The 26,968-nt window shown below is 42.7% G+C and overlaps 1 protein-coding gene across 1 annotated transcript in view; it reads right to left on the minus strand.

Annotated features, from left to right (window-relative positions):
* The window catches only part of SDK1 (sidekick cell adhesion molecule 1), a 1,012,418-nt gene that overhangs the window by 361,099 nt on the left and 624,351 nt on the right, over positions 1-26,968 (minus strand). Inside the window, exons 12-13 of the mRNA XM_033963079.1 lie at positions 26,036-26,138; positions 23,097-23,273 (exon numbers count right to left, since the gene is read on the minus strand). Of these exons, the coding sequence (XP_033818970.1) occupies positions 23,097-23,273; positions 26,036-26,138 (280 nt within the window). The remainder of the gene's footprint in view (positions 1-23,096; positions 23,274-26,035; positions 26,139-26,968) is intronic.

The following is a 26,968-nucleotide window of genomic DNA, read 5'->3' on the forward strand; positions in this document are numbered from 1 at the left end:
ATTCCATCATGCTGGAGTGAAGTATTGCCTCTTGAATGTCTATGGCCCGAATGAGGACTGCCCAAATTTTTTTCATGCACTACATCAAACCCTCTTGGAAGATGATGACTCCCAATTGATAATTGTTGGTGACTTTAATCTTATTATGGATTCCAGTAGAGATAGACAATCTTCCTGTGCATACAAGAAAACTCGCTCGTGGTATGCCCTGCATAATCTAATTGAAGATGCCAAACTCCTTGACATCTGGAGGCACATGCATTGTGATATCGATTCTTATACATTTTACTCCCCTCCACACGTATTCTACTCGCGTATCGATTTCTTCTTGGTTAGTGAATCCTTAAGTACTACTGTGCTGAAGTCCGATATTTTTCCTATACTTGTTTCAGATCATGCAGCTATTTCTATCCAGCTCAAACAGAAGATGCCTCGCTTAAGCACTTCTCAATGGAGATTTAATAATAGCCTTCTGCAAGACCCACAATTCTGCCAGCATATGAGTCTACAGATCACTGAATATTTTCGATTCAACAAACCTGAACACACGTCTTGGATTTGCTGCTGGGACGCTTTTAAAGCTTATGTTCGGGGAGTTACTATCAATTATTCAGCACACAACCTTAAAAAATGGAAAGCCGAACAGAAACTACTGGAAGATAACATTAAATCTTTAGAATCACAACATCAACGTACACCTACGGATATGACTCTCTTAATGAACCTGAATAAGGCTAGGTTTCGATATAACTCTGCCATGAGTCACAGAGCTTCTCATACTGTCTTTCAGCAATCTGCGTCCTATTATGCGGCAGGTAACAAATGTGGGCACCTACTCGCTAATTTCCTTAAGAAGCGCAACGAGAAATCACATATTGAAACTATCAAACTTGACTCCGGAGTAGAGGTCACTGACCCTACAGATATATCCCTGGCCTTCTTGGACTTCTATCAAACCTTATACACATCGAATCCGTGTAATCCCCAACTCTCTTTCGAATTCTTGAGAGATGTCCCACACCTGAAACTTGATCACAACGATAATGCAACCTTAGATAACCCGATAACTTTATCTGAGATAACGGATATCATACAGTCTATGGCCCTTAAGAAAGCTCCAGGCCCAGATGGATTGACGGTCAAATTCTACAGAACCTTTCAAGAAGTATTGGCACCATTTTACCTGCAATTTATCGAACATCTTATAGCTGATGGTGAGGCTTCAGGTACTTTCACAGAAGCTTCTCTGATAGTACTCCCTAAACCGGGTAAGGACAAGAGATACGCTGCCAATTATCGACCGTTATCTCTAATCAACGTCGATGTGAAAATCTATGCCAAGATACTCTCAGTTCGACTTCAACATGTTGTCACCAAATTAATCTCTTCAGACCAGAGTGGTTTCATTACTGGCCGATTTTCCTGCGACAATACTAGATCCTTTGCTCACGTCATATCTCAAATACACCGTCAGGATCAAGAGATTCTTACAGTCGGGCTGGACGCAGAAAAGGCCTTTGACAGAATAGAGTGGCCTTTCTTATTTCAGGTTTTGAGATGGTATGGCTTCTCTGATACTTTCATCACCAAAATAAAGGTTCTATACTCCAAACCTACTACTAGGACGTTTATTAATGGTACATCATCTACTGCAGGCACAAGAAGAAACGAAATGTTCTCCGTTTTAGGACCTCAAACTTGGAATTCCTTGCCCCTCTATATACGAAAAGAAAAAGACCTCAATTCCTTTAAAAAATCTTTGAAAACTTTTTTATTTAAAGACGCTTTTACTATTTAATTTTAAATTCTGTTTAAACATTTTTTGGTTTTTCAAGCTCAAATTTTTAATCTTCTAAATTTATTTTTGCCCCTTCCTTATGTGTTTACCTTTTAATGTTTCTTCCATCTTAGATTGAGAAAATTGTAACTGTTCCCCTTTTTCCCTAATGTACCTAGTTAGTGATGTAACCCCTTAAGTTCTAACATTGTATGTCATAAATTTTTGTTTTTCAAAAATTTGTTAAGAAGTTTTGTTTTTAATACTGCTTGTTATCATATATGATATTTTAATTGTACATCGCTTAGAAAGTGTTATAGGCGATTCATCAAATAAAATTGAACTTGAACTTGAACTGCATTCCATCTTATCAGGGGGACACGACAAGGATGTCCTCTATCGCCTTTACTATTTAACCTGGCGCTAGAATCCTTACTGCAACGAATAAGACACAATCCGCACATATCTGGCTTTAAAATTGATGAGCACGAATTCAAAATATCGGCATATGCCGACGACATACTCTTGTTTATTACTCCAACATCAATGCCTCATCTAGTATCCACAATATCTAACTACGCTGCTGTGTCTGGGTATAAATTGAACAAGAGCAAATCTGAGGTAATACCTATCAACTGTCCAGTGGCTGAATTTGAGGTCTCTGCACATGGATTTCAATGGGTGGCCTCATCCATGAAATATTTGGGAGTTTATTTTGGATCCTCACTAGATGATACCATCCGTCTTAATGAGGAATACTTAATTGATACTCTCAAATCCAGTATTAATAGATGGTCCCCCCTGACGTTGACATGGTGGGGCAGACTTGAAACGATAAAGATGATGCTGGCTCCCAAAGTCAACTATGTCTTGGGCATGTTACCTTTCTATCTGTCCCCGGCCTTCTACAAGCAGGTTGATTCCTTACTTATGAAATTTTTATGGAATTACAAACAACCACGCATAGCTCTCTCTAAATTGAAAGCACCCAGATCACACGGAGGAGTGAATTTCCCTAGTTTCCTCCATTATCATCATGCATTTATTATGAGGCAATGGTCTGAGGGTTATCATGGATCACGATGTCTTGATCCCCCTGCTTGGTTACACATGGAAGGTGCAATTTACGGTAAGCAACGACTATATTACCTAGCCGGTACAGACTTGACTAAACTGGATAAGCGTGATCCCATATTGCTGGCCTATAAAAGGGCCATTACAGCTGTTGACTCCACCTTCTCGATGTCATGGGAGAACTCTAACTTACATTCCTTATGGAATAACGATAGATTCAAAATTCAGAATACGGCAGTGAATTGGAAGATCTGGCAAAACTGCAACATATGGACATTACAGGACCTTATGAAAGATGGGGAATGATCGGGACCAGCGTGGGAGCCCTGCTCCGCCCCCCCCGATCCAGCCGGGACAGAGACTCACATAAAAGGCCCAGCGCCTGCACCGCACCACCAGCAGCAGGATCGGGACCAGCGTGGGAGCCCTGCTCCGCCCCCCCCCCCCCGATCCAGCCGGGACACAGACTCACATAAAAGGCCCAGCGCTTGCACCGCACCACCAGCAGCAGGATCGGGACCAGCGTGGGAGCCCTGCTCCGCCCCCCCCGATCCAGCCGGGACACAGACTCACATAAAAGGCCCAGCGCCAACGGCGCACCGACGAAGGAGCACGACAAAGGCGCCTGCGCCTTAGTGAGCGCCTTAGTGAAAAGCCGACGTGAAAGGCCTACAACCCCAATACTACAACGACGCTTGGATCTCCGGTTCTGCCGAATCGCCAATCACCTGTCGATCTCCAATCCAGCGTCTGCAGTAAAGACCGCAGGGAATCCGATGCTCGCTAAGCACTGCTATCAAAGATCCGGATCCAACCAAAGCGGCAACCCATACAACAAAGTGGTGAGTGAACCAACGTCCTTACTACTTACAAAAATGGCAACACGCACACCTAAACTCATCCTTGTCCTACTACTGCTCTCCTTATTCATAGGCAAACGGAAAATAGCAGGATACCATACACACTCCATACCCATCCACACAACATCACACAGACCAGTCTTACCATCCAGGAAACTCCATACCCACAGAACCCTGATCCCCTGTCCTACATACGACTACGAAAGCATACCCACTACCTGGGGAATAAGACCTCCACCAAAACCCAAGACTAGCACACAAAAACATCAAACACTACCAAGAACAATCAACATAGTCACTACTCCCCTATCTCACACAAAATACTCATCATTGACATGCGCATATATGAACATTAGATCTATCAGCCCAAAAACTGAACTAATCAAGGACTGGCTGATTAAAGATAATTTAAGCTGCCTCTTCTTAACCGAAACCTGGCTCACTTCTGACTCAGACCCACACATTACTGAATTCTGCCCCATAGGATACAAACTAGAGCTAGTATGTCGAGAAAACAGAAGAGGAGGAGGCCTAGCAATCATAGTAAAAAACAATCTCAACATTAAAATCCTAGCCAAGCATTCCACCCCTCACCTAGACTTGCTAGCTTGCCAACTCTCCGACAACACGCTCACAGGAAACCTGAACTGCCTTCTCTGCTACGTTACACCAGGAAACTGGAACACCTCAAAACAAGAACTCGAAGAATTCATATTCCAGAATTCCCTCTCCTCCACACATAACCTGATCCTAGGAGACCTAGAAGACCTGATCCTAAATCTCCACCTAGAAGACCACTCCTCCAAATAAGTAGCGGAATTTATATCATACCTCAATTCCCTATCTTACCAAATCCTCAACCCTGAACCCACACACGAAAAGGGTCATCAGCTTGACATTGCAGCATACGCATCTCTCGACCTCAACACACAAAACATCCACATCACCAAGGGCTCTTGGCATCCTACCCTCTGGTCAGACCATTACATATATACCTTCTCTATCAACTGGACGCAAAGTAAAAACAAACCCACTACACATAAAACAAGCATCAAGACCAGACAGAAAATTGAACCAACCAAATTTTGGGACACAGTAGACCCCGCATTAGACTCCAGTAACCCTATAGAATTCATAAACAGCTGGCGGTCCCTAAGTGAATCTACCTTGAATAATCTAGCTCCAATAAAAACAAAAAATAAAATATGTAGGCCATCTGACAAATGGTTTGACACCGAGCTCCTACACCTAAAAAGGCAATGCAGACAACTAGAAAGGACATGGAAAAAACAGAAACAAGACAACACCAAAACAGAATGGAGAATCCAAATCAAACAATATAAAATCAAACTGAAGGAAAAACGGAAAGAATACTATTCCAAACTCATTGGCACCGAGAAACCAGACACAAAAAAACTTTTCAACCTAGTACGAAATCTCACTGATACCAACCCTTTCCTAGCCACCCAAGGAAACCAGTCTCCAACAGCTCACCAATTAGCGGACCACTTCAAACGCAAAATCATCACAATCAGATCCACATTCAATAACTCACAAAACTACATTGAAGAGATACTAATAAATTCCACAATAGACGATGCCATCTCAGCAGATATGATCTGGACCAACTTCCCAACAATACAATGGTCAGACCTAGATCGACTTTACAAAAAATACAGCAAATCCTCATGCGATTTGAACAATTGTCCATTTTACCTACTAGCTACAGCATCCACAAAATTCTAAGCTAATCTCACATTATGGTTGCAAACTACTTTCAATGAAGGTCAGTTCCCAACAGAACTTGGCAAAATTATAATTACTCCAATACCGAAAGACCTCAAAGGACCAATAGACAATCCAACAAATTATAGACCAATCGCTTCTATCCCACTATACGTTAAACTAATAGAAGGTCTTGTAGCACAATATCTCTCCAACTATCTAGAGGACCACCGCATTCTTCACCCATCGCAATCAGGATTCAGAACTAATCATAGCACAGAAACACTACTGGTATCCTTACTTGATATAGCCCGACAACAGCTCAGCAAAGGAAACAAACTGCTAATCATCCAACTCGATCTTTCAGCAGCTTTCGATCTAGTAGACCACCCCATACTACTCCAGATACTAGACGCCATAGGAATTTCAGGTAGAGTTCATAACTGGTTTCAAGGTTTCCTTAAAACAAGAACATACAGAGTTAAGTCAAAAGAGCTTATATCAGACTCATGGTCCAACCCCTGCGGAGTACCACAAGGATCTCCACTATCGCCCATACTATTCAACCTCTTCATAACTTCCTTAGGCACAACCCTAGATACCCTAAATATAACCTCATTCAGTTATGCGGACGACATAACCATCCTCCTTCCCTTCGACATCCAAGACCCCAGCTCCACAGAACGCCTGAAAACAACACTGGTAACAGTAGAAAACTGGATGACCAACCATAAGCTGAAGCTAAATGCGGATAAAACAAAATTCCTATTACTAGAGAAGGAAAAATTACCATCCTTTACAGAACTGGAAGTAAATGCAATCAAGTACCCTATACAGAGCACTCTCAAAATCCTGGGAATACAACTAGACAGACGCTGCACAATGCAGACACAAATTCACAAAATCATCCAAAAAGCTTTCTACACCATGCGAAACCTAAGAAAAATAAGAAAATTCTTCGACAGAGATCAATACAGAATCATTGTCCAATCCCTGGTACTTAGTATTTTAGACTACTGCAACAGCCTCTACCTATCATGCCCAAACTACATGATAAAACAACTACAGACCATTCAGAACACAGCCCTCAGACTCATCTACTCGCTTAGCAAATTCGACCACATCACTAATGCTTATTTAGACTCTCACTGGCTACCGATAAAAGCAAGATCACAATTCAAATTCTACTGTCTTCTATTCAAAGTAACCCACGGAGCTGCACCAAGTTACCTAAACAACCGCCTATACCGCAACCTCACACACAGAACAAGGAAAACTCAAAGCCTATTCACATACCCTCCTCTTAATGGTACCAGACGCAAGAAACTCTACGGATAACCTTCTGGCGACACAGGCAGCGAAAATTGACCCAACAGTCTCCAAACTGCTGACCAAAACATAAGACATCAAAGTTTTCCGAAAAGAAATCAAAACGCTTCTATTTAAAAAACACCTACCATCACTCTAACCTCCTGCCTACACATACACACTTACTCCTTCATATTCATCATCCCTACAACATCCCTCAACGCCATGTAAGCAACCTCCATCTGTAACCAATATTTCTTCCTCAATGCTATGTAATAATCTCCCTAACTTGACTGTATTGCTATCCTTACCTGTGATTTAAACCTGATATGTAAACATGTTATATTCCTGATATGTAAACTTGTTATATTCCTGATATGTAAACTTCCTGGAAATGTCCAGTTCTCTTCCAATTTTGTAATCCGCTTAGAACCGAAAGGCACAGGCGGAATAGAAATCTCTAATGTAATGTAATGTAATGTTATCTTTTCAAGAGCTGACCTCCATGACTGGCTTGCCAAGTTCTCAACATTACAGATGGGTTCAACTATCACATTGTATCAAACACTCCTTACCTTGTGCACCAAAGATGGCGAATACCTCTGGCTTAAATAATATCTTGGTTAAGGTAGCTGCTGCACCTCTACGGGCATCTGTTTGGTACAAATCATTACAGAAATCGGTTTTCAGTGGTCCTCTAGAACTAGAGACCAAGTGGCATCACCAACTCAAGCTACCCTCTGATGCCATTGACTGGACCGAGCTGTGGTCATCATTTTTCAAATCTATAAAGTCAGCATCCTTACTTCAATCCATATTCTTTGTCTATCACAGAGCGACATGGACATCAGTTCTATCGAGTAAAATCGACCCAAAGCATCTTCACTATGCTGGTCATGTCTCCAGCAAGAGGGATCTCTTGAACATCTTCTTATATCATGTCCACTTATTCAACCGTACTTCTTATATCATGTCCACTTATTCATACCGACAGGGTATGGTCAACTATATGTTCTATTCTCACTCTCTATCCTCCTCTTAAGAGCCCAGGCTTTGACAATACCAATAACTAAAGATGAAGCTACTCTTTTAACTATAATGTTGTCGTTAGCAATTGAAACGTTATTGCACAACTGGAAGGACCTTTCCAAAGTCGACTATCACATGTGGTGGAATGCACTATGCATTACTGGCAAATTCGAAAAAGTATATGCTGAAAAGAATGATAACTTACCTCACTTCCTTGCTGTATGGAAACCCATCATTGACTATACTGATAATTGACCTTTTGTATACTTTAGTATGATTAATACATAATATAATTTCTATTACAACCATATGCATTTATGCTACTCTGAGGTTCTCTTCATCTTGACATAGACGAATTTCACACATTTCAAGTTTGTTCATGTTGTATACACATGTCTTCATGCTGATGAATGTACCCTGAATTGTACATTTCTTCTGTGCGTTTTCTTTTGATTTTTTTTGGTATGTACACCACAAAAATTCAATAAAACTTGTGTTGAACTTGAAATGTCTATAGTAAAAACTAGTCAGCACATTGCTGATCCAACGTTGGTTCTCCAAGTATAACTGCCCGACGCTCTCATTCTACATGAGCGTTTCAGTTAAAAAGACCTTCATCGGGGGAAATTCTGGTTGCTGCTATCCATACTCCAGATATTCCGTGGCACTCTACCTTCCTAAAACCATTTATCCACGTTGAACCTCTGAGCATTCATATTAGAACTTACTCACAAGTCCTATTTTAACAACGGTGCAGCTTACTGCCGTGTTTTTCAATCCAAATAGTAGCAACATTCTGGCATCCCAGAGTAACAAGATTCCAGAATCCCATGCTACTAATCCCAGGGCAAGCATTGGCTTCCCCCATGTCTGCCCTAATAGCAGACTCTGGACTTTTCCTCCAGGAACTTGTCCAATTCCTTTTCTAAAACCAGCTATGTTAACCACTGTTACCACATCCTCTGACAAGGAGTTCCTTTGATACAATTTTTAAAAGAGTAAAAAAATCGATTCACTTTTACCTGTTGTACATCAAGTGACATTATTATTAAGATGCACTAATAAATGGGTTGAGTATGTTCTAATGCAGGACTTATGTCACAACCCTAGCTTTGAAGCTAAGCTTGTTCCAGGGAAGTCTCCTCTTAACCCAAACCTTCCTCTGAAAAGGGCTAACCAATGTGACAGGGTAAACCCTGACACACAGCTAGGATCAGAGTTCCAATTGAGACACCAAGTTACTGAGCCCTGGGGAGGGGAGGAGGAATGCGAGAACAGCCTAGAACAGCAGGAGGTGCGCCACGTAAAAGAACAGCCTAAGAGACAAGCTCCTAGGACAGGTAATGCACAGCTGCAAGGGCTAATTAAAGCCCAAAAGAAAACCCAGTACAAGCAGCAAGCTGCCCTGCCCCCTCACAGGTTAGGGCGTGGTCAGCTGCACGCTTTAGAGGCTGCACTGAGGAAGACTAAGTCAGTCTACCCTGGGCCAGCCCAGGAAGGAGGCTCCCGGGACTGGGCTCCTGAGTCTTCACCAAGCCAGGACATTGAGATGTTGGATGCAGCTCCTGTCCCAGAAGCCAGCCAGACAGCCAGCCCAGAGGCCATGGAGTTTATGGACACTGCCATGGAACCGGAAGAATCATACATGGATGAAAGCTAAGTGTAATCGCTTGACCTTTTTTCTATGCTTTGGATTTTGAGATTTTTGTTTTGGACTGTCTGCAAGCACAGGCCTGGAGCCAAGTGAGCAGTGCTGAGCTCACAGCTGCAGGGGTGCCTGATTTGTGGGACATTAAAGTGAAATATAGTTTTGTTTGGCAATTTTTACTTTTTGCTGCTTGTTTGGGACTGGATTGCCGATTGTGTGAAGGGGTAGTAGAGTGGGGAGAATCCATACAAGATCCTCGGGTGGGATTGTGGGGCCAATTGTGGCAAGCTTATTTAAAAGTGGATTCAGCTACAAGCCAGGCTTAGGCAGCACGGTTTACAAGTGTTTGAACAACATTGTGAAAGACTCTTATAGAACTGAAGAATTTTAGTAGCCTTATTTTTTACCCTGCTTGAACTGTGGGACTGATAGGGCTGGGCTACTACGGACTATTTGAGCACTTACCTGTTTGTACCTGCAAGGAAGGTGTGGGCTGTGTTTTAGAAGCCCGGATTTTATGTTCTTGTTTTTTTTTTCTTTTGAATTGAAAGACTAACATCTGACAAAGTGCTATCTAGTCAATAAAGGGAGACTCAAGTTGATAAAAACTTTATTGTTCCTGACAAACTGTTTCTTTTCTTGATAACAACCAGCAGGACCTCCAACTTCTTCTGGAGGCACGTTGAGGTCGGTCTTTGCTGAGCTTTGACCGGGGGCCAACGTTAAACCCGGCACCGGCAGCGCCACACTTTCCTGTGTGCTAAGCCTACGTCTACCATGGCTGTAAATTCAGCCTTTTTCAATATGTGAATGTTTGAAAAGCAATTTGCATGGGAGCCCTTACCACCTCCTATTTAGCTGAAAAGCGCTTCTATGTCCATTCTCCATTAGAGGTCTGCACGGGAACGGGGATCACAGGAATCCCGCGGGAATCCCCCCTAACCCACGAGACTCCCATGGGGTCCTCCTTTAGCCAATGGGACTCCCACGGAGATGAAAGGCTTTGGAAGCAGGGTTTGTCCATATAATATAATGGACACGTCAGCCTTAGTAAAAGAGGGGGTTTATAAGTTAATTACCTTAACAGAAAATAAAAAAAGGGTTCCACCAAAGAGATTCCACAAGGAAAACAGCAGCGCAAACACAAAAAAAATTGGAATTGATGATCCTGTCAGAAGTAATTGCTGCTTTTTATGGGGTCGGGCGGGGATGGAGGTAATTCCTTGTGGGGATGGGTGGGGATGGAGAGGATCCTGGCGGGGACGGAGAAGATCTTGGTGGGGACAGGCGGGGATGGGTGGGATTTCTGTCCCTGCGCAACTCTCTATTCTCCATCCCTGACATGCTACCTACACAAGATAAATAAATAAGAACTGCATAACATGCAAATGGCAAATAAGAACATAAGAACATAAGCAATGCCTCCACTGGGTCAGACCCGAGGTCCATCATGCCCAGCAGTCCGCTCACGCGGCGGCCCAACAGGTCCAGGACCTGCGCAGTAGCTCCCTACCTATACTCCTCTATCTCTTTTTCCAGCAGGAATTTATCCAATCCTTTCTTGAAATCCAGTACCGTACTCTGTCCTATTACGTCCTCTGGAAGTGCATTCCAGGTGTCCACCACACGCTGGGTAAAGAAAAACTTCCTAGCATTTGTTTTGAATCTGTCCCCTTCCGCTATAAGGCCATTTTGTTCTACATTACTTCTTAACGCAGTTTGCTAAAAACATCCTTAATTGCTCTGATTTTGAACGACACATATACTCCCTTTATATCGGGGTCCAAACTTGGCAAGGGGAAGAGATTTATGAAGCTGCATCATAAATATAATGTGCATTATTTTCTCCCGAACACATGCTACAGGGCACAGCACAAGTTATATTACTATAATGTATGGCAATTTCAAGTACCATTGGTTACATACTACTGCAAGTGCATGTAAAACAGCTAATTAGTATGCAAAATCATATTGTGGCTTGTGGTGAACAGCAGAAGCTGTGTTAATCCAATAAAAATACTGCTAACAAAAGCTGGTATTAGTTTTCCATCCCAGAACATCAGGCTGCAAAGCCATGGCCTAATGGGGCACGTCTTAAAGGGACCAAAGAGCAAGACAGACCCCTGATAACCCCCTCACTTGGAAGCCCCTCCCACCAGAAGCCCATCCATTGAATCATCCCAAACAAGAAGACCCCAAGCCAAATTGAAGCCCCCTTCCCCAGGGACTACCTTGCACTTTCCCTGGGGTCTAGAAAGGATCAAAATGGAGCCGTGGTAACTTAAGGTGTAGTTAAAAAGGACTATTTTTACTGCATCTTAATAATTACCCCTTTTAGGTGAAATAATTTTTTCAGATAAAGTACAATAACTTAAGAGAATATACAACACGATACCCCCAATACCAAGATCCCCTCCCCCACCCAGCACCCCTGATCTCTATCCCTCGCTACAAAAAGGAAGACAAGCAAATCCAAAAGTAGCATCCAACAGAAGCTAATAAGAAAGAATACATTAAACACAGAGCATACACACGAAAAAGTTAACAGCAGCTCAAAAACCAAAAAGAGCAAATATCCCAACCCCCTGAATTGAGGAGGTCAATCCTATACCAAAGTAAAGTACACCATTCAGGGCTCTGGTCTCTGATGAGCCCCAAAAGACAATGTGTATGACCCCCCCCCCCCCCCCATAGACCCACATCCCAAATCAAAACACCAAAGAAATGAAACTAATAAAACAGACCTACAAGCATCAAAGAAATGAAAAGAGAAGAATAAAATTTAAAAAAAAAAACCCCAAAAAACTTAAGAAATAGGCCAAGCAGAGGAAAGGCCACCCCGGGGCCGCCAACCCCCCATCACTCAAAGCAGTATTCATACCGGCAAGGTATTCAGAATCATGCTACGGGTCCTGTGCGACAAAGAATATATGTAAGGTCCCCAGACCCACAAAACAAATTTGGATTGGCGCAGGGAATGACGCCCCTGACCCCTCTCGAGCATCATCAAGGCATGTAAGCGGTTACGCCAAGCCCAATAAGAAGGGGCTCGATCCGAGATCCACTCCCCCAAAATAATTTTCTTAGCCACCAACCCAGCCTTGCGCAAAAACAGCCAGCCCCTACTTGAAGGGAAGCAAAAAGTCTCATATTTATTCAAACGATAATTACCCCTTTTAATAATCTTTTGCAGATACGAAGAGTCTAGGAGGGTATTTATTGATATTGCGTTTTTGATTAATTTCTCCAAGATACCTTAACATAGAAACATAGAATATGAGGGCAGAAAAGGGCCATGGCCAACAAGTCTGCCCACTCGAATGACCCACCCCCCTAAGTTCTTCCTTGAAGTGATTCCACGTGCTTATCCCATTTTTTTCTTAAAATATAGCACGCTGCTGGCCTCAATTACCTGCAGTGGAAGATCATTCCAATGATCAACCACCCTTTCGGTGAAGAAATACTTCCTAGTGTCGCTATGAAATCTCCCATAGGTACCAATATTGATACTAACTTATCTTTTCATAGTCACATGTTGTTAAATCTTGTTTCAATAAACTTCGCCTGATACGATCCATCTCATCATTTCTAGAACCTAAATCCATCAATATACTTATCCATTCCATGATCATTTCTAAATTAGATTACTGTAACTCTTTGTTAATCAATGTATCCCAAAAAGAAAAAAGGAGACTTCAGATAATTCAAAACACTGCAATAAAGCTCATTCATAAAACAAAAAAATATGATCACGTCACTCCGTTATTGATCAAGTCCCACTGGCTACCTATTAGCCACCAAATTACTTTCAAAATAGTATTTCTGGTCTTCAAAGTACTATCTTTCAACGAACCACAGTTTATGTCTAGAATGATTACGCCATATTATTCACCTCGTTCCCTCCGATCGTCATCTCAAGACCTATTATCGGTTCCTTCTTTGAAAATAGTGGGTACAAGGAGAAACGACATGTTTTCCATTATAGCTCCTCAAACCTGGAACGCCTTACCACTTTTTATCAGAAAAGAAAAGGATCTCAACTCTTTTAAAAAAACTTTTAAAAACCTTCTTATTTAATGATGCTTTTACCACTTAAACGATCAAGCCAATGTAGACTTTCCCAAAAACAAAAAAAATATATATATATTTTTTTTATCTCCCCCATCCTTGTGTTTTTACCTCTTTTGTGTTTTTCTGATTGATAAAATTGTAACTTTTTTCCCTCTTCCCCTTTAAATTATGTCTTTCACTAAGCCACATGTGCTAAGAAAATTTATAAGTAATTTGACTTTTTATTTGTGTCTTAATAACATCCGTTGTCTAAAATTGTTGTTTTAAAACTGTTCTAATATTGTCTGTTACCTCATAAGCTGTTTTTAAATTTGTTCATCGCTTAGAATGTTTTATATAGGCGATTCATCAAATAATAAACTTGAACTTGACAAAATAGGCTCAGACAAACCTTCAGGCCAATAGATCATTCACTCAAGAATATACAGTAGGGGCCAAATTCTGCAACCAGCGCCTAGTATTAGGCACCTATTTTGGAGGTGCCCAACTAGATCGGCACCTATCTAAATTGAATAACAAGCTCAATTAAGCTTTTTAATCAGCACCAATTAAAACTTAGGCACCTATTAAGAAAAGAGCAATTCTGTAACAAGGTGCCTCTAAAAATTTAGGTGCCCTGGCGTGGGCGTGGCTCTGTTACAGAATCGCTGCTCTTAAGAGTGCTTAAGCGCTCGCATGGCCGCCTAACTTTTAATTGTGCCTAGAGCTGGCTTATTTATTGGGCACCTCCAAAATAGGTGCCGCTCAGCGCGATTCATTAAGCAGCGCCCAATTTTACTTGAATCGCACTGTCATTGGTGCCTAATTTTTGGGCGCTTCGTATAAAATTTGCCCCTTTGTGTATTGCGTTGACATTGTAAATAGCATTTTAAGAAACATAGAAACATAGAAGATGACGGCAGAAAAGGGCCATAGCCCAACAAGTCTGCCCACTCTAATGACCTACCCCCCTTGATTTTACCTCCCTAGAGAACCCACGTGTGTATCCCATTTCCTTTTAAAATCTGGCACGCTGCTGGCCTCAATCACCTGAAGTGGAAGTTCTTCCAATGATCAACCACCCTTTCGGTGAAGAAATACTTCCTGGTGTCACCATGAAATTTCCCGCCCCTGATTTTCAGCGGATGCCCTCTTGTGGCCGAGGGACCTTTAAGAAAGAAGATATCATCTTCCACCGTGATATATTTAAATGTCTCTATCATGTCTCCTCTCTCTCTAAGTTCCTCGAGCGAGTAAAGCTGCAATCTATTCAGCCTTTCCTCATACGGGAGGTCTATGAGTCCCAAGACCATCCTGGTGGCCATTCGTTGTACCGACTCAACTCTCAGCACATCTTTTTGGTAATGTGGTCTCCAGAATTGTACACAATATTCCAGATGAGGTCTCACCATGGATCTGTACAACGGCATTATGACTTCGGGCTTCCGGCTGACAAAACTTCTATGCCATAATGGGTCAGATTCTATAAATGGCACTCAAAGTGGACACCAGAAAAGATCGGCGCTAAGCATAATTCTGAATAGAGCATGCACATTTTTTAGAATAGCTGATTTCTGCACACTAACTTTGTATGCCAGACTTACGCCTGTTGAAATGCTGGCCCATTATTCTGTACCAATGCATACAACTTTTTGGAATGCCCATTCCTCTCCCATGGACACGACCCCTTTTGTGTTGCATGCTATGGAATCTGGATGCCTGGCATGTAAATCCCAGTTGGCACTAATTAGTCATTAATTGGTTGTAAGCATTAGACCATTAATTTATGTGCACATATCGGGATCACGCCATATATAGAATCCAGGGGAATGCGTATTGTTATTGGAATATTTTTACTACTCTGTCTTATTACTTACATCTGGCTTACTCTTGCTCTTCACTGCCTTCAGTGAATGTCTTTAAAAAGCAGTAAATACATCCTAATAAAGAAATACATAGACTTGCAAGAATTGGCAGGCTGGTTAAAGCAAAAGTCTGACTTGACACGTGGCCACAGACATGTAATGTCAGTTAAACAATTGATAGAGCATAGAAACATGTATTCACTGTCCTACTGAAATATATAGAACAAAAATAGAACCCAAAAAATAGGGAGGTAAGAATCACAAAACAAGAAAAAACCTCCCGAACCCCAAGAACGGAAAAAGGAAAAGGGGGAGAGACAAAGGTAACCAGAACTACGCCAAAGGTAGACCAATTATGGCAACAAATTTTGTAAGAACAGAAGAACCCTGTGGCTGTGTGACTGAGGGTTCTTCTGTTCTTACAAAATTTGTTGCCATAATTGGTCTACCTTTGGTGTAGTTCTGGTTACCTTTGTCTCTCCCCCTTTTCCTTTTTCCGTTCTTGGGGTTCGGGAGGTTTTTTCTTGTTTTGTTTTCTACTGAAATATATGTCATGATTAGTCTTTTGTGAAACCTACCCCTTTTATTGGCATCTGGCATACCTACTATCCCAGGGATCCTGGGCACAGTATCATGGTGGCAAAATTCTCCTGCTGCAAACAAAACCAAGGGAAATATGTCAGACAATTCATTATACAAAAACAATTCATTACAACATATGTTTGTAGCAGTAGTGAAGTATTGAGCACTATAAATAATGGTGCACATACTTCACATACTACCTGTATTTGGTTGAAAAATATCAGTTATGTGGATTAGCTGCAGTTTGTGGGTTTGTGCAGTCCCTAGGCATTAGAGCTGCCTGTTGACTAATCCTATATGTACTTGCATGGAGAGGGGAAGGTCAACAGAAGTTCAGAGAGAGTGTGCAGACTTGTTGGCTTCAGGAGATGATTGGAGACCCAGCTTTTGGGTTCCAGCAGTTTCTGGAAGCCAGGCAAGAAGTCAGCCTTACTGTTTGGCTCTCTACAGGGAGAGGGCTAGTTGAAAGTAGCCCTAACTCCAGAGGAGATTTAAGGACTGTGAGATGGCGCCAAATTTGTCATTTAGTGATCCCTAACCATCTGAGCAGAATCCATCTAAGATTCCCATGCCAGTGCTTTCCAATTTGGATTGCACACTGGAGTCCTAAGGGAAGAGTTTTTTGGATTTTGTTCTTGCAGTGTTTGGTTTCTTTGTTCAAGAAAGTGCCCTTTCAATCTACTGGAAGAGTCAAGTTGGAGCTGGACTGCTAACTCTTAGGGCTCCTTTTACGAAGGTGCGCTAGCATTTTCAGCGCGTGCTACACGGAAAATACTAACACCAACTCTATGGAGGTGTTAGCGTCTAGTGCACATGGCATTGTAAAAGGAGCTCTTAGTGTGGTCTGCAATTATTTGAAGGAGTAAATGTCTGAGACTTGCTTGCTATGGGGCTCCAGCTGCCAAGTTATGTGGCTTTTCTGTCAGCAACCGGGTAGACAAGGGGTTATATGTAAAATACCGTATTTTCACCCATATACCGCGCACCCGTGTAAAACACGCATACGGGTATAGTGCGCGGGGAACACAAATTTATGTAAAAAAAATTTAATATAGCGCGCACACGCGTATACCGTGCATGCTAAAACCTCCTCCCGCCTACTCCGAACCGGCATCCTCCCCCCCCCCACTCGCTTACCCGAGAGAGCATTTTTTTTTCATTCGAATTCAGCATTCCCCCTGCGAACCGGCATCCTCCCCCCCACCGCTCGCGTCACCCCCCTCTCCCCCGCGATCCTACATCCCCCCCCAGCACCGCAAAGACAACTCTTACCCGATTGGGCACCGGCACCGGCACCAGCACCAATGCACAGGATGTGCCAGTGCCCGAAGATCCTCCCTCGTTGGGTTGGGCTGGGCTGGGCTGGGCTGGGCGGTGCGAGAGAGATCCTCCTTCTTCCTGTGCCGGGCTGGACTAGGCTTTGAGCACGCATGCTCAAAGCCTAGTCCAGCCCGGCACAGGAAGAAGGAGGATCTCTCTCGCACCGCCCAGCCCAGCCCAACGAGGGAGGATCTTCGGGCACTGGCACTGGCACATCCTGTGCATTGGTGCTGGTGCCGGTGCCCAATCGGGTAAGAGTTGTCTTTGTGGTGCTGGGGGGGATGTAGGGTCGCGGGGGGGGGGGGTGACGCGAGCAGAGGGGGGGGAGGATGCCAGTTCGCAGGGGGAATGCTGGATTCGAATGAAAAAAAAAAAAACATGTGTACAACGTGCTCACACGTATAACGCGCATGGTTATGCATGGTTTGTAAAATCGTGTATAACGCACGCGTTATACGTGTGAAAATACGGTAAGTATATTTTCTATAATATCATTCTGATGCTGCTATACTCAAGCACAAATAGAGCACTTCAAGTACACACACGGATTTAAATTAAATATAATTATTAGAGAGTAAATATGAAAGATGACAGCAAAGTACTTACTGGAATAGTCAGGAGGATCAAGCAATGATCCCACAATACCAGTTATAGAAAGAGTGGCAGCCTTCATTCCTTCATGATCAAGCATACAAGTCCTGCAGCTTCCTTTTCTGAGTCACTTAGGCAATCACGAAAACCATGTCAGTAATGCAATATGAGAGTACATTAGACATTAGTACAAAAATGCTACTGGAAAAGATTCTATAAGGTCCGGTTCCAGTTTACACAGTTGAGGCATCTGCCATATAATATTTTAAGACCAAGAGGTATATGGCTCTGAGGCTGGTGCAGTAGCGATGCAGAGAATGATTGAGTGTAGGTGTTAACTTCTGCAAAATACATAGCTGCACATTGCATTAAAATGAATGCTAATAAGACCATTGAGAATTCTGCAGAATGCAGAGAGGTAAACGAGGGTTTCTGACACACGGTTATTGAAGGTCTTTTTTCACTAAGACTGGGGCTGCGTACATGACTTTGCAGAGAGGATTTCATGCCATCGCTTGAGAGTTAAATGCCAGTTTGCAACTAGAAAAAAAAATATGAGAGTAACAGACATATGCAAGTGAGCAAAACCAGAAGTGAAAACACAGTTTGGTGTCTAGTCTTCTACACCTAAAGACAAGCCTTGCAAAAATCTGTGCAAATCATTTTTGTGGGGCTAATGTTTAGGTGCAGAATAACAGATGCCAATGTGGGCTTTCACGTCCTATTTCTGTATAAACATGTGCACAAAAGCTGCGCTTACTGTAAAACTTTTATGCTTATATTTGTGTCATTAGCTTTCTGCACAGCACAATGTTGCGTTCGTGGTCAAAGCCACATGCTCAGACATCTGCACGTGGCTCTACCATGGGCCTTTTTGCATCGGCCCCGTTGTGTTTCATAGTCATGGGTATGGCCCTGCAAGTGATTCTTAAAGAAAGAAATATGGGTCCTTATACTGGGATTTCCCTGGTCAAACAAAAGATTGTGGCTCCTTCATTATAGCAGAGGGAGGGATGACTTAGATTTCTTTCCGACGGCTCTTTTTCTATATTCCCTCAGTGCTTCTATGATGCATATGCTGTTCATTAGAGAACAGCTGTCAAAAAGTTTCCATCAAACAGCGAACTTCCATGTAATTTGAATCTGAGAATAATTACTACTACTATTTATTAATTTGATATCCCGCTTTTACCAAGGAGCTAAGTAGTTTACAATGCTAAAACCAATAAAACACAAATGAAAGGATTGCCAGCAATATATAGAAAGGTCACACGAACAGTTATTCATCCATTCATACCATCCACCACTATCCATATTGGAATATTTTTTATTGATGTTGTCTTCAGAGGTTAACCCCCAGTGGCCAGTATCAAAATTCTAAAACCAGTGCCTGAACTACCAACGCCAAAATTAATTGATAAATGCTGTTAGGAATGGCAAACAAAAACCAAGATTGAGGCATCTACCAGCACCTAAATAAAAGGCTCCAGGATACTTAACGCCAAAGTAGGCATGGCCAATGCTGGAAGTGGCATTAGGCGGCCTAAAATGCCTCCATCGGTGCAATTCATACAAAGATAGGTGCCAGAAATGTAGGTCCGGAAAACCCTGGCCTACATTTCTGGTGCCTATCTTTGCTGGGGGACTGCAACAATAGCCCACAGCTTGCCATCAGCTGATTGAGGCAGAGGAATCCCCGATCAGCTGAGCCTTAGGCACCTGGGCCAATCAGAGCCTTAGGTCCCTCCCAGGATGCACCGGGAAAGCCCACTGGAAGGTCTTCTAGTCAACGTATGGTGGGTGTCGATGGAAGGGGGTCATTCAGGCTGGAGGGTGTGGGCATCCTTCCTGCCAATTTTGTGTGTTGGGGGGTCCTCAGGCAAGAGGGAGTGGGGGTGATGGGGGTTTCATTAGGCAAGAGGGAGTAGACATCCTTCTGGCCGACTTTGGGGGGTGTCCTCAGGCAAGAGAAAGTGGGCATCCCTCCTGCCGATTGGGAGAAGGGGTCTTCTGCCCACCACTGCTGCTATTGTCCCTAACGGCTGAATTGATCAAAGGGGAATCCCCAAACAGCTGATCCAGCAGGACTTCCTGAAACTGCTAACTCTGGGGCTTCCCCTGTCGGCTTAGCTGTTTGGTGCTTCCCCTGATGGCTCAGCTGATGAGCTGGCAAGGGAAGCCCCAAACAGTTAAGCACAAGGGTAGCCCCAAATTCCTGCTGGCTCAGCTGATTGGGAATTCCCCTGCTGTGATTAACTCAGCCGGCAGTGAGAGCAGCAGCAGCAGTGGCAGTTTGGGTGACTTGCCCAAGATCACAAGGAGTTACAGTGGAAATTGCCAAAGATCACGTTCCACTGCACTAACCATTAAGCTACTCTGCTACTCTATTTCATTCTAAATGTTTTATTGCAATCTACTGAGGCTATGGGATCAATGAATAATACATGTTTAACAAATAAATAAGGGGTTGACACGGAAAGTTTTTAACCAGGCAGGAGAGGCAGCTCAAGACTGAGCATGGATGGAGCCAGAACTTAACAGGTTAACGACAACATTCAGTCTATTAACCGGTTAAGTGAGCAAATTAAGGCCTAGATTCACTAAACCTTCCAATCCTGGTTTTGCAATCGTTCCCCGACCTGTTCTAGATGCAGTGAGGGGGGATGACTAGCTCCTGTCCCCTCATTGTGTTTGGAAATGCAGGCAGCACGCTGAAACAAGGCCCTTTAAAGGGCTGAAGAGAAGATGGCTGCCTCGAGGAAGAAGGGGGCAGGGCTTCCTGCCAAAGAAATTCAAAATGCTGTTCTAGGTGCAGTCAGGGGGGATGACTAGCTCCCGTCCCCTCATTGTGCTTGGAAATGCAGGCAGCACGCTGAAACAAGGTTCTTTAAAGGGCTGAAGAGAAGATGGCTGCCTCGAGGAAGAAGGGGGCAGGGCTTCCTGCCAAAGAAATTCAAAATGCTGTTCTAGGTGCAGTCAGGGGGGATGACTAGCTCCCGTCCCCTCATTGTGCTTGGAAATGCAGGCAGCACGCTGAAACAAGGTTCTTTAAAGGGCTGAAGAGAAGATGGCTGCCTCGAGGAAGAAGGGGGCAGGGCTTCCTGCCAAAGAAATTCAAAATGCTGTTCTAGGTGCAGTCAGGGGGGAATGACTAGCTCCCGTCCCCTCATTGTGCTTGGAAATGCAGGCAGCACGCTGAAACAAGGCCCTTTAAAGGGCTGAAGAGAAGATGGCTGCCTCGAGGAAGAAGGGGGCAGGGCTTCCCGCCGAAGAAATTCAAAATGCTTTTCTAGGTGCAGTGAGGGGGGATGACTGGCTGAAACAAGGCCCTTTTAAAGGGCTGAAGAGAAGGTGGCTGGCTTGAAGAAGAAGTAACAGACTTCTCCAATTTTTATAAAGCTTTTCAAAAGCTGTCAGACAGGCAAGGTTTCAAAGATTCAGGTCCAGAGGTTCCTATACATAGAGCACTTGGCATACTTTGAGCTGTCTATCACAATTTCTGTACTACTCTCTAGGGGTTTGCAATTTCACCTCAATTAATGCTGACCATCAAGGTCAGAGCAAAACAAGCATAATAGTACTTGACAATCCTTAATTAAACAAATGTGCTCATTTCTTGCTTCAGTTTATTCAGTTGCAGCATACAAGCTCTGTATTGTACCCAAAAAGTCACACCAATTATTGTGATGGCTCAGTGAGTGCTAGGAATGACTTCAGTCTGAGCTTTTAACTGCAAAGGTCAATGTTGCACTTCAGTGCACGCCCGTACAACCCCCTCGGTCCCAAGCTGAAGCTAAGAATGGGGACAAGCAATTCTGAGAATTGTCTGAACCATAATTACTGGACAGTTTGCTCTCCTTGGGAATATGCTAAATAGTGACTGCGCTGTCACACTCAGCCACTTCTTCTGAAGTGCAAATGAAAAGATTTTGTGATTTTCTTTAACCAGTTGCAGGCAAGGAATGGGGATTCTCAGGACATTCCATCTTCAGAAAAAAAAAATGATTTCCTGCCCTGCTTTACTGCTTTTGCCAGCTGAATTACTGCGAGGAAAAACAGTGAACTTGCTACTCATAGGTACAGATGTTACAGCTGCATAATTTCTCTTTCCTTATATAACTACTTGGGTCCAGTCCGTATGAAATAGTATTTAAGTCCTGAGAATGGAAAAGCCAATTGTGAGGAGCTAAGTAGAAGCAGTAGCCTTCATCTGAGGAGTATGCCGCTAATGCCTCTTCAATAAGGGTCCTTGTAGAGGTCATTCTAAAAATTGGTGAACAAACGTACATGCCCTTTATACATGTTGTAGCTGCCAATAATTGGTAGTTATACACAAAGGTGTATTCTGTGCAGCGGTCAGACTTATCTTCGGACTGAAGAAATTCGATCATGTAACACCCTACTACCGGCAGTTGCACTGGCTGCTGATGGAAGCACGCGTTAATTTTAAATTCGCCTGCCTCTGTTTCAAAGTACTATATGGACCAGCCCCCAAATACATAGCGTACCTTTTCTGCTTCTCTACCAACAAACGCAAGAGAAGCACACATTCAAACTTCGTTTCCCCTCCAGTTAGAGGTTGCAAACTGAAAAAACACCACGAACACCTTCTCTCACACCGGGCGGCCCTATAGGGTAAAGACCTAGAGCAATTGCTCTCGCCCACTACTTACGAAGAATTTAGGAAGCGTCTAAAAACTTACCTGTTCCTGAAATACCTAGACAACTGACCTGTTCTCCCCCTTACTCACTCACTCTTTCCGCTCTCAAGTCCAATTATTCTGTACCTTCTCTAATCTTTTGTAAACCGCATAGAACTTCACGGTATTGCGGTATATAAACTGTTATTATTATTATTAACAGTGATAGCATATAACTGCCAGGGGATGAAATGGGTGGATGATGGGTGGGCCAAGAGCGTGTCTCCAAGTTACACATGTAACTTATAGAATGTTATCTGTTCTGTGCATCACTTAGCACATATAGGTATGCCCACATGGCATAAATGGTTACACCTAAACTGAGATGCACCCACGCCAACTTCCACGCAGACGCCATTATAGAACTGGTGTTCAGTGCCTGAATGGAGGTGAAGGCTTATATTATTGCCTCCCATAAATAATAGCAAAAATTCTCCCGTTCAGATTGCAACATGTGATATTATAGTATCTATGGTAACAGGAATGGTAGAAAATGTGATTTTAATAATAATGACTAAATAATACCACATACATTTATCAAATAAAAGAAACAGTGGAAATACTCACATTACTTCCAAACGAGCTGCTTTTGAATCATTTCCAGCTAATGAAATTATCTCACAGATGTAGTTCCCAATGTCGCCAGACCACGTCTGGCTGATGAACAGGGAGCCATCTTGCTCTATCATGATTCTGGAGCTGCTAGCAGGATTCATTACCATGCTGTCCTTTTTCCAAACAAACCTGAGACGACAGTTTTGAAATGTTATAGCAGATAGAAAAGAAGCAACTCAGGATACTGAGGACTGTAATTTTCAAAAGGCCCTTAACAAACCAGGTGATATTTTTAAATATTTGTACACTGTCCCATCGATATTCAGCTGATGATGGTCAGCATTTTATAAGCGCTGCATAGGGCTGGTTAAATTAACTACAGATATTCAATGCTGGCCTATGTCTGGCACTGACACTTATTTGAGTTCTAATTGAAAATCAGCCGGAAATTGCATAAGTGTATTTGGCTGGATCCAACCCCCCCCCCCTCCCTGCTCCCTTGCAAGAACATTGGGGATCCCTCTGCCTTCAATCTCCCTCCTTCTCCTTGAATGAAAACTTGTTCCCTCAAATGTGTCCCCCCTCCCCTCTAAAAGTGCATCAGGGATCCCCCAGACTCCAATCTCCCCCTCCCCTTCCCCCAAAAGAAAACTGGGGCCCACAAGTGGGTTGCCTAATGGTCCAGTGAAGAAAGGAAAGGAATGATGACCACTCCTTCCTGTCCACTGTGGCTCTCATTTCAAAATGGCTGCTGTGATCTAAAGGGGTGGGAGGATTGACGGCAGGGGGATCCCTAATGCGCTTTCAGGAGGATAGCCTTGCTCTTCTGGGTTGGGTGTGGTCAACTGGGAGAGAACACCTCAGGACTAGAAGCTTTTATGTAGAAATTATCTGGGCATTGACTGATATTTAGTACCTGTGCAAAGATAGCTGTGCTTTTTATGCATTCCTATCTGCCTGGTTAACTATGCAGAGCACCAATACTGAATATCGTCAGCATCGACATAACTGTTGGCTCCTCCCAACTCTGCCTCTGTAATGTCCCTCTTCTGTCTGGTTTCAGGTTAAGAACATAAGAATAGCCTTACTGGATCAGACCAATGGTCCATCAAGCCCAGTAGCCCTTTCTCACGGTGGCCAATCCAGGTCACTAGTACCTGGCCAAAACCCAAGGTAGCAATATTCCATGCTACCAATACAGGGCAAGCAGTGGCTTCCCCCATGTCTTTCTCAATAACAGACTATGGACTTTTCCTCCAGGAACTTGTCCAAACCTTTCTTAAAACCAGCTACGCTATCCGCTCTTACCACCACCTCTGACAACGCGTTCAAGAGCTTAACTATTCTCTGAGTGAAAAATATTTCCTCCTATTGGTTTTAAAAGTATTTCCCTGTAACTTCATCAAATGTCCCCTAGTCTTTGTCATTTTTGACGGAGTGAAAAATCGATCCACTTGAACCCGTTCTACTCCACTCAGGATTTTGTAGACTTCAATCCTATCTCCCCTCAGCCGTCTCTTTTCCAAGCTGAAGAGCCCTAACCGTTTTAGTCTTTCCATCTCCTTTATTATCTTGGTCGCACTTCTTTTAACCTTTTCTGGGTTAGCTGGTAGTGCCCATATTCAGTGGCATAGCCCATTTAAGTGTTGTCGAATACTAGCGGCCAGCTCACTAAGTGCGATTTAAGTGGGTAGGAAGCTGTGTCATTTTTTTCAGAGTGAAACAAAATAAAAATCACAAAATGTGCCTGAACATTTGTGTGACTAAGAGTGTACAGAACCTCTCCATATTAGGTTCAATTTCACATTGAGTGGTTACTGGAGGAAACTTGGATAATGTGCTTCGGATAAAGGAAGTGTTAATAATTGACCCTTGGCACATTTATTTATTATAGTGAATTTCAAAAATTCACTTGAATTACATTATGGTTTACAACAGAGAAATCAAATTAATATAAAAATAAAATACCTCTCCTATTATGTGATATGTGAAAATTGTATTTATTATGTATAATTCACTTGATGTAAGAATTAAAAATGAATAAAGAATTCTAAATAAATAAATAAATAAATAAATAAAATACTACAGCAATGACCTATATACAGAATAGGAAACAAATAGGAAGGGTTCCAATAGTCACAACAAAAGGTTCATAAAGTCATACATAAATTTAGACACAGAAAGAAAAGACCAGCCGAAACTAAAATCAGATTCTGAAGGAGAACCCAACTGTTCAGCCCATTAGATGATATTACTAGACATATCCCCCTATAATCAAGCAACCAGGTTTTTAAATCCATCTTGAATTTTACATAAGAGCTTTCAGCCCTCAAGTAAAGCTGGTAATGTGTTCCAAAGAGAAGAAGCTGTCTGAGAAGAATCAAGCCTCAGAACCTTTGGAGATGGAATACTTAATAGATGTAGACTGCAGGGCTGCCCAAGTCCGGTCCTTGAGGTCTACTGGCAGGCCAGGTTTTCTGGCTAACCGCAATGGATGTGCATGAGAGAGATTTGCCTGCACTGCCTTCTTGGTATGCAAATCTCTCTCATGCATGTTCATTGTGGATATCCAGAAAACCTGGCCTGACAGTAGATCTCGAGGACCGGACTTGGGCAGCCCTGTTGTAGACTATGAGGGTGGACTTGATAGGATTTTAGGCATTATCAAGATGTATAGTAAAATGAAAGCAAATTTCATCTCTCAGCTCTACTCTCATTAAATATCTACCCCTGACAAGTCAGTTTTAGTGACAGTGTATTAACCTTGGCAGAGAAATCATGAAGTGGAACATAGCTCACTGTAAATAATACATAAGGCCATAGCAGAAAATGGGACTTGCGTGATTAATGATGAAGTCTCTGGCTGTACGATGACTGTGAAACTGGAGACCCCAAATGCCTTCCTTCACAACTTACATGTTCAATAGAAAATAAGAATCATTTGTACCCACCTGATTGAGATTCTGGGATCATGTGTTACTCCACAGAGCAGCGTGGCTGTGGTCCCTTTAATAACACTGCAGTCTTTGGGAGGGTGGGAAATATAGGTACGAGCTGAAAGAAGCAGAAAGTAAAAGAACATGGGGTGTTTGTAGGAACTTATTGTATGCAAACAAAACCAAAAAGAAAAAGGAAGATAACCCCCTACGTCAGGGGTGTCAAATGTCGGTCCTCGAGGGCCGCAATCCAGTTGGGTTTTCAGGATTTCCCTAATGAATATGCATGAGATCTATTAGCATTTAATGAAAGCAGTGCATGCAAATAGATCTCATGCATATTCATTGGGGAAGTCCTGTAAAACCAACTGGATTGTGGCCCTCGAGGACCGACTCTGGACACCCCTGCCCTACGTGAAGACCACAGAACAGCAATAAAGTAAGGGTGGACCCTTAGCCTTTCCAATTCAAAAATGTTGCCAAAAATGAAATTAACAAACGAGCTTTTATTACAAAACAAATAATTAGAAAACAATCCAACTCTAAACCAAAAGGCTTGACAATGTGTATCAATTGATGTCATTTTACCAAGATTCTGCAGTCTAATTGAAGCATCCATTGGGGAAGTTAAAACCCCGTTTAGAAACTCGCCAGATGATATGACTCTTGATGCAGGTGTTTCTGCTGAAACATGAACCCATGTCAAGTCCATTCATCACCACAAGCCTTTTGGATTGATTTTTAATTGGTAGTCTGGTAATTAAAGCACGTTTGTTAATTAATTTTTTTTAGCATTTTTTCTTAGTTGGAAAGGTTAAGAGTTCACCCCTACTTCATTGCTGTTCTAGATGTCTGGGTTCTTTTACAGAAATACTACCGTAATCTGGTATCAGTGTGCCTAAAATCTAGGCTACCACACTTACAAGATACTAGCCATGGAGCTGGCAT

Source organism: Geotrypetes seraphini, chromosome 11, assembly GCF_902459505.1.
Source record: "Geotrypetes seraphini chromosome 11, aGeoSer1.1, whole genome shotgun sequence".
NCBI lineage: Eukaryota > Metazoa > Chordata > Amphibia > Gymnophiona > Dermophiidae > Geotrypetes > Geotrypetes seraphini.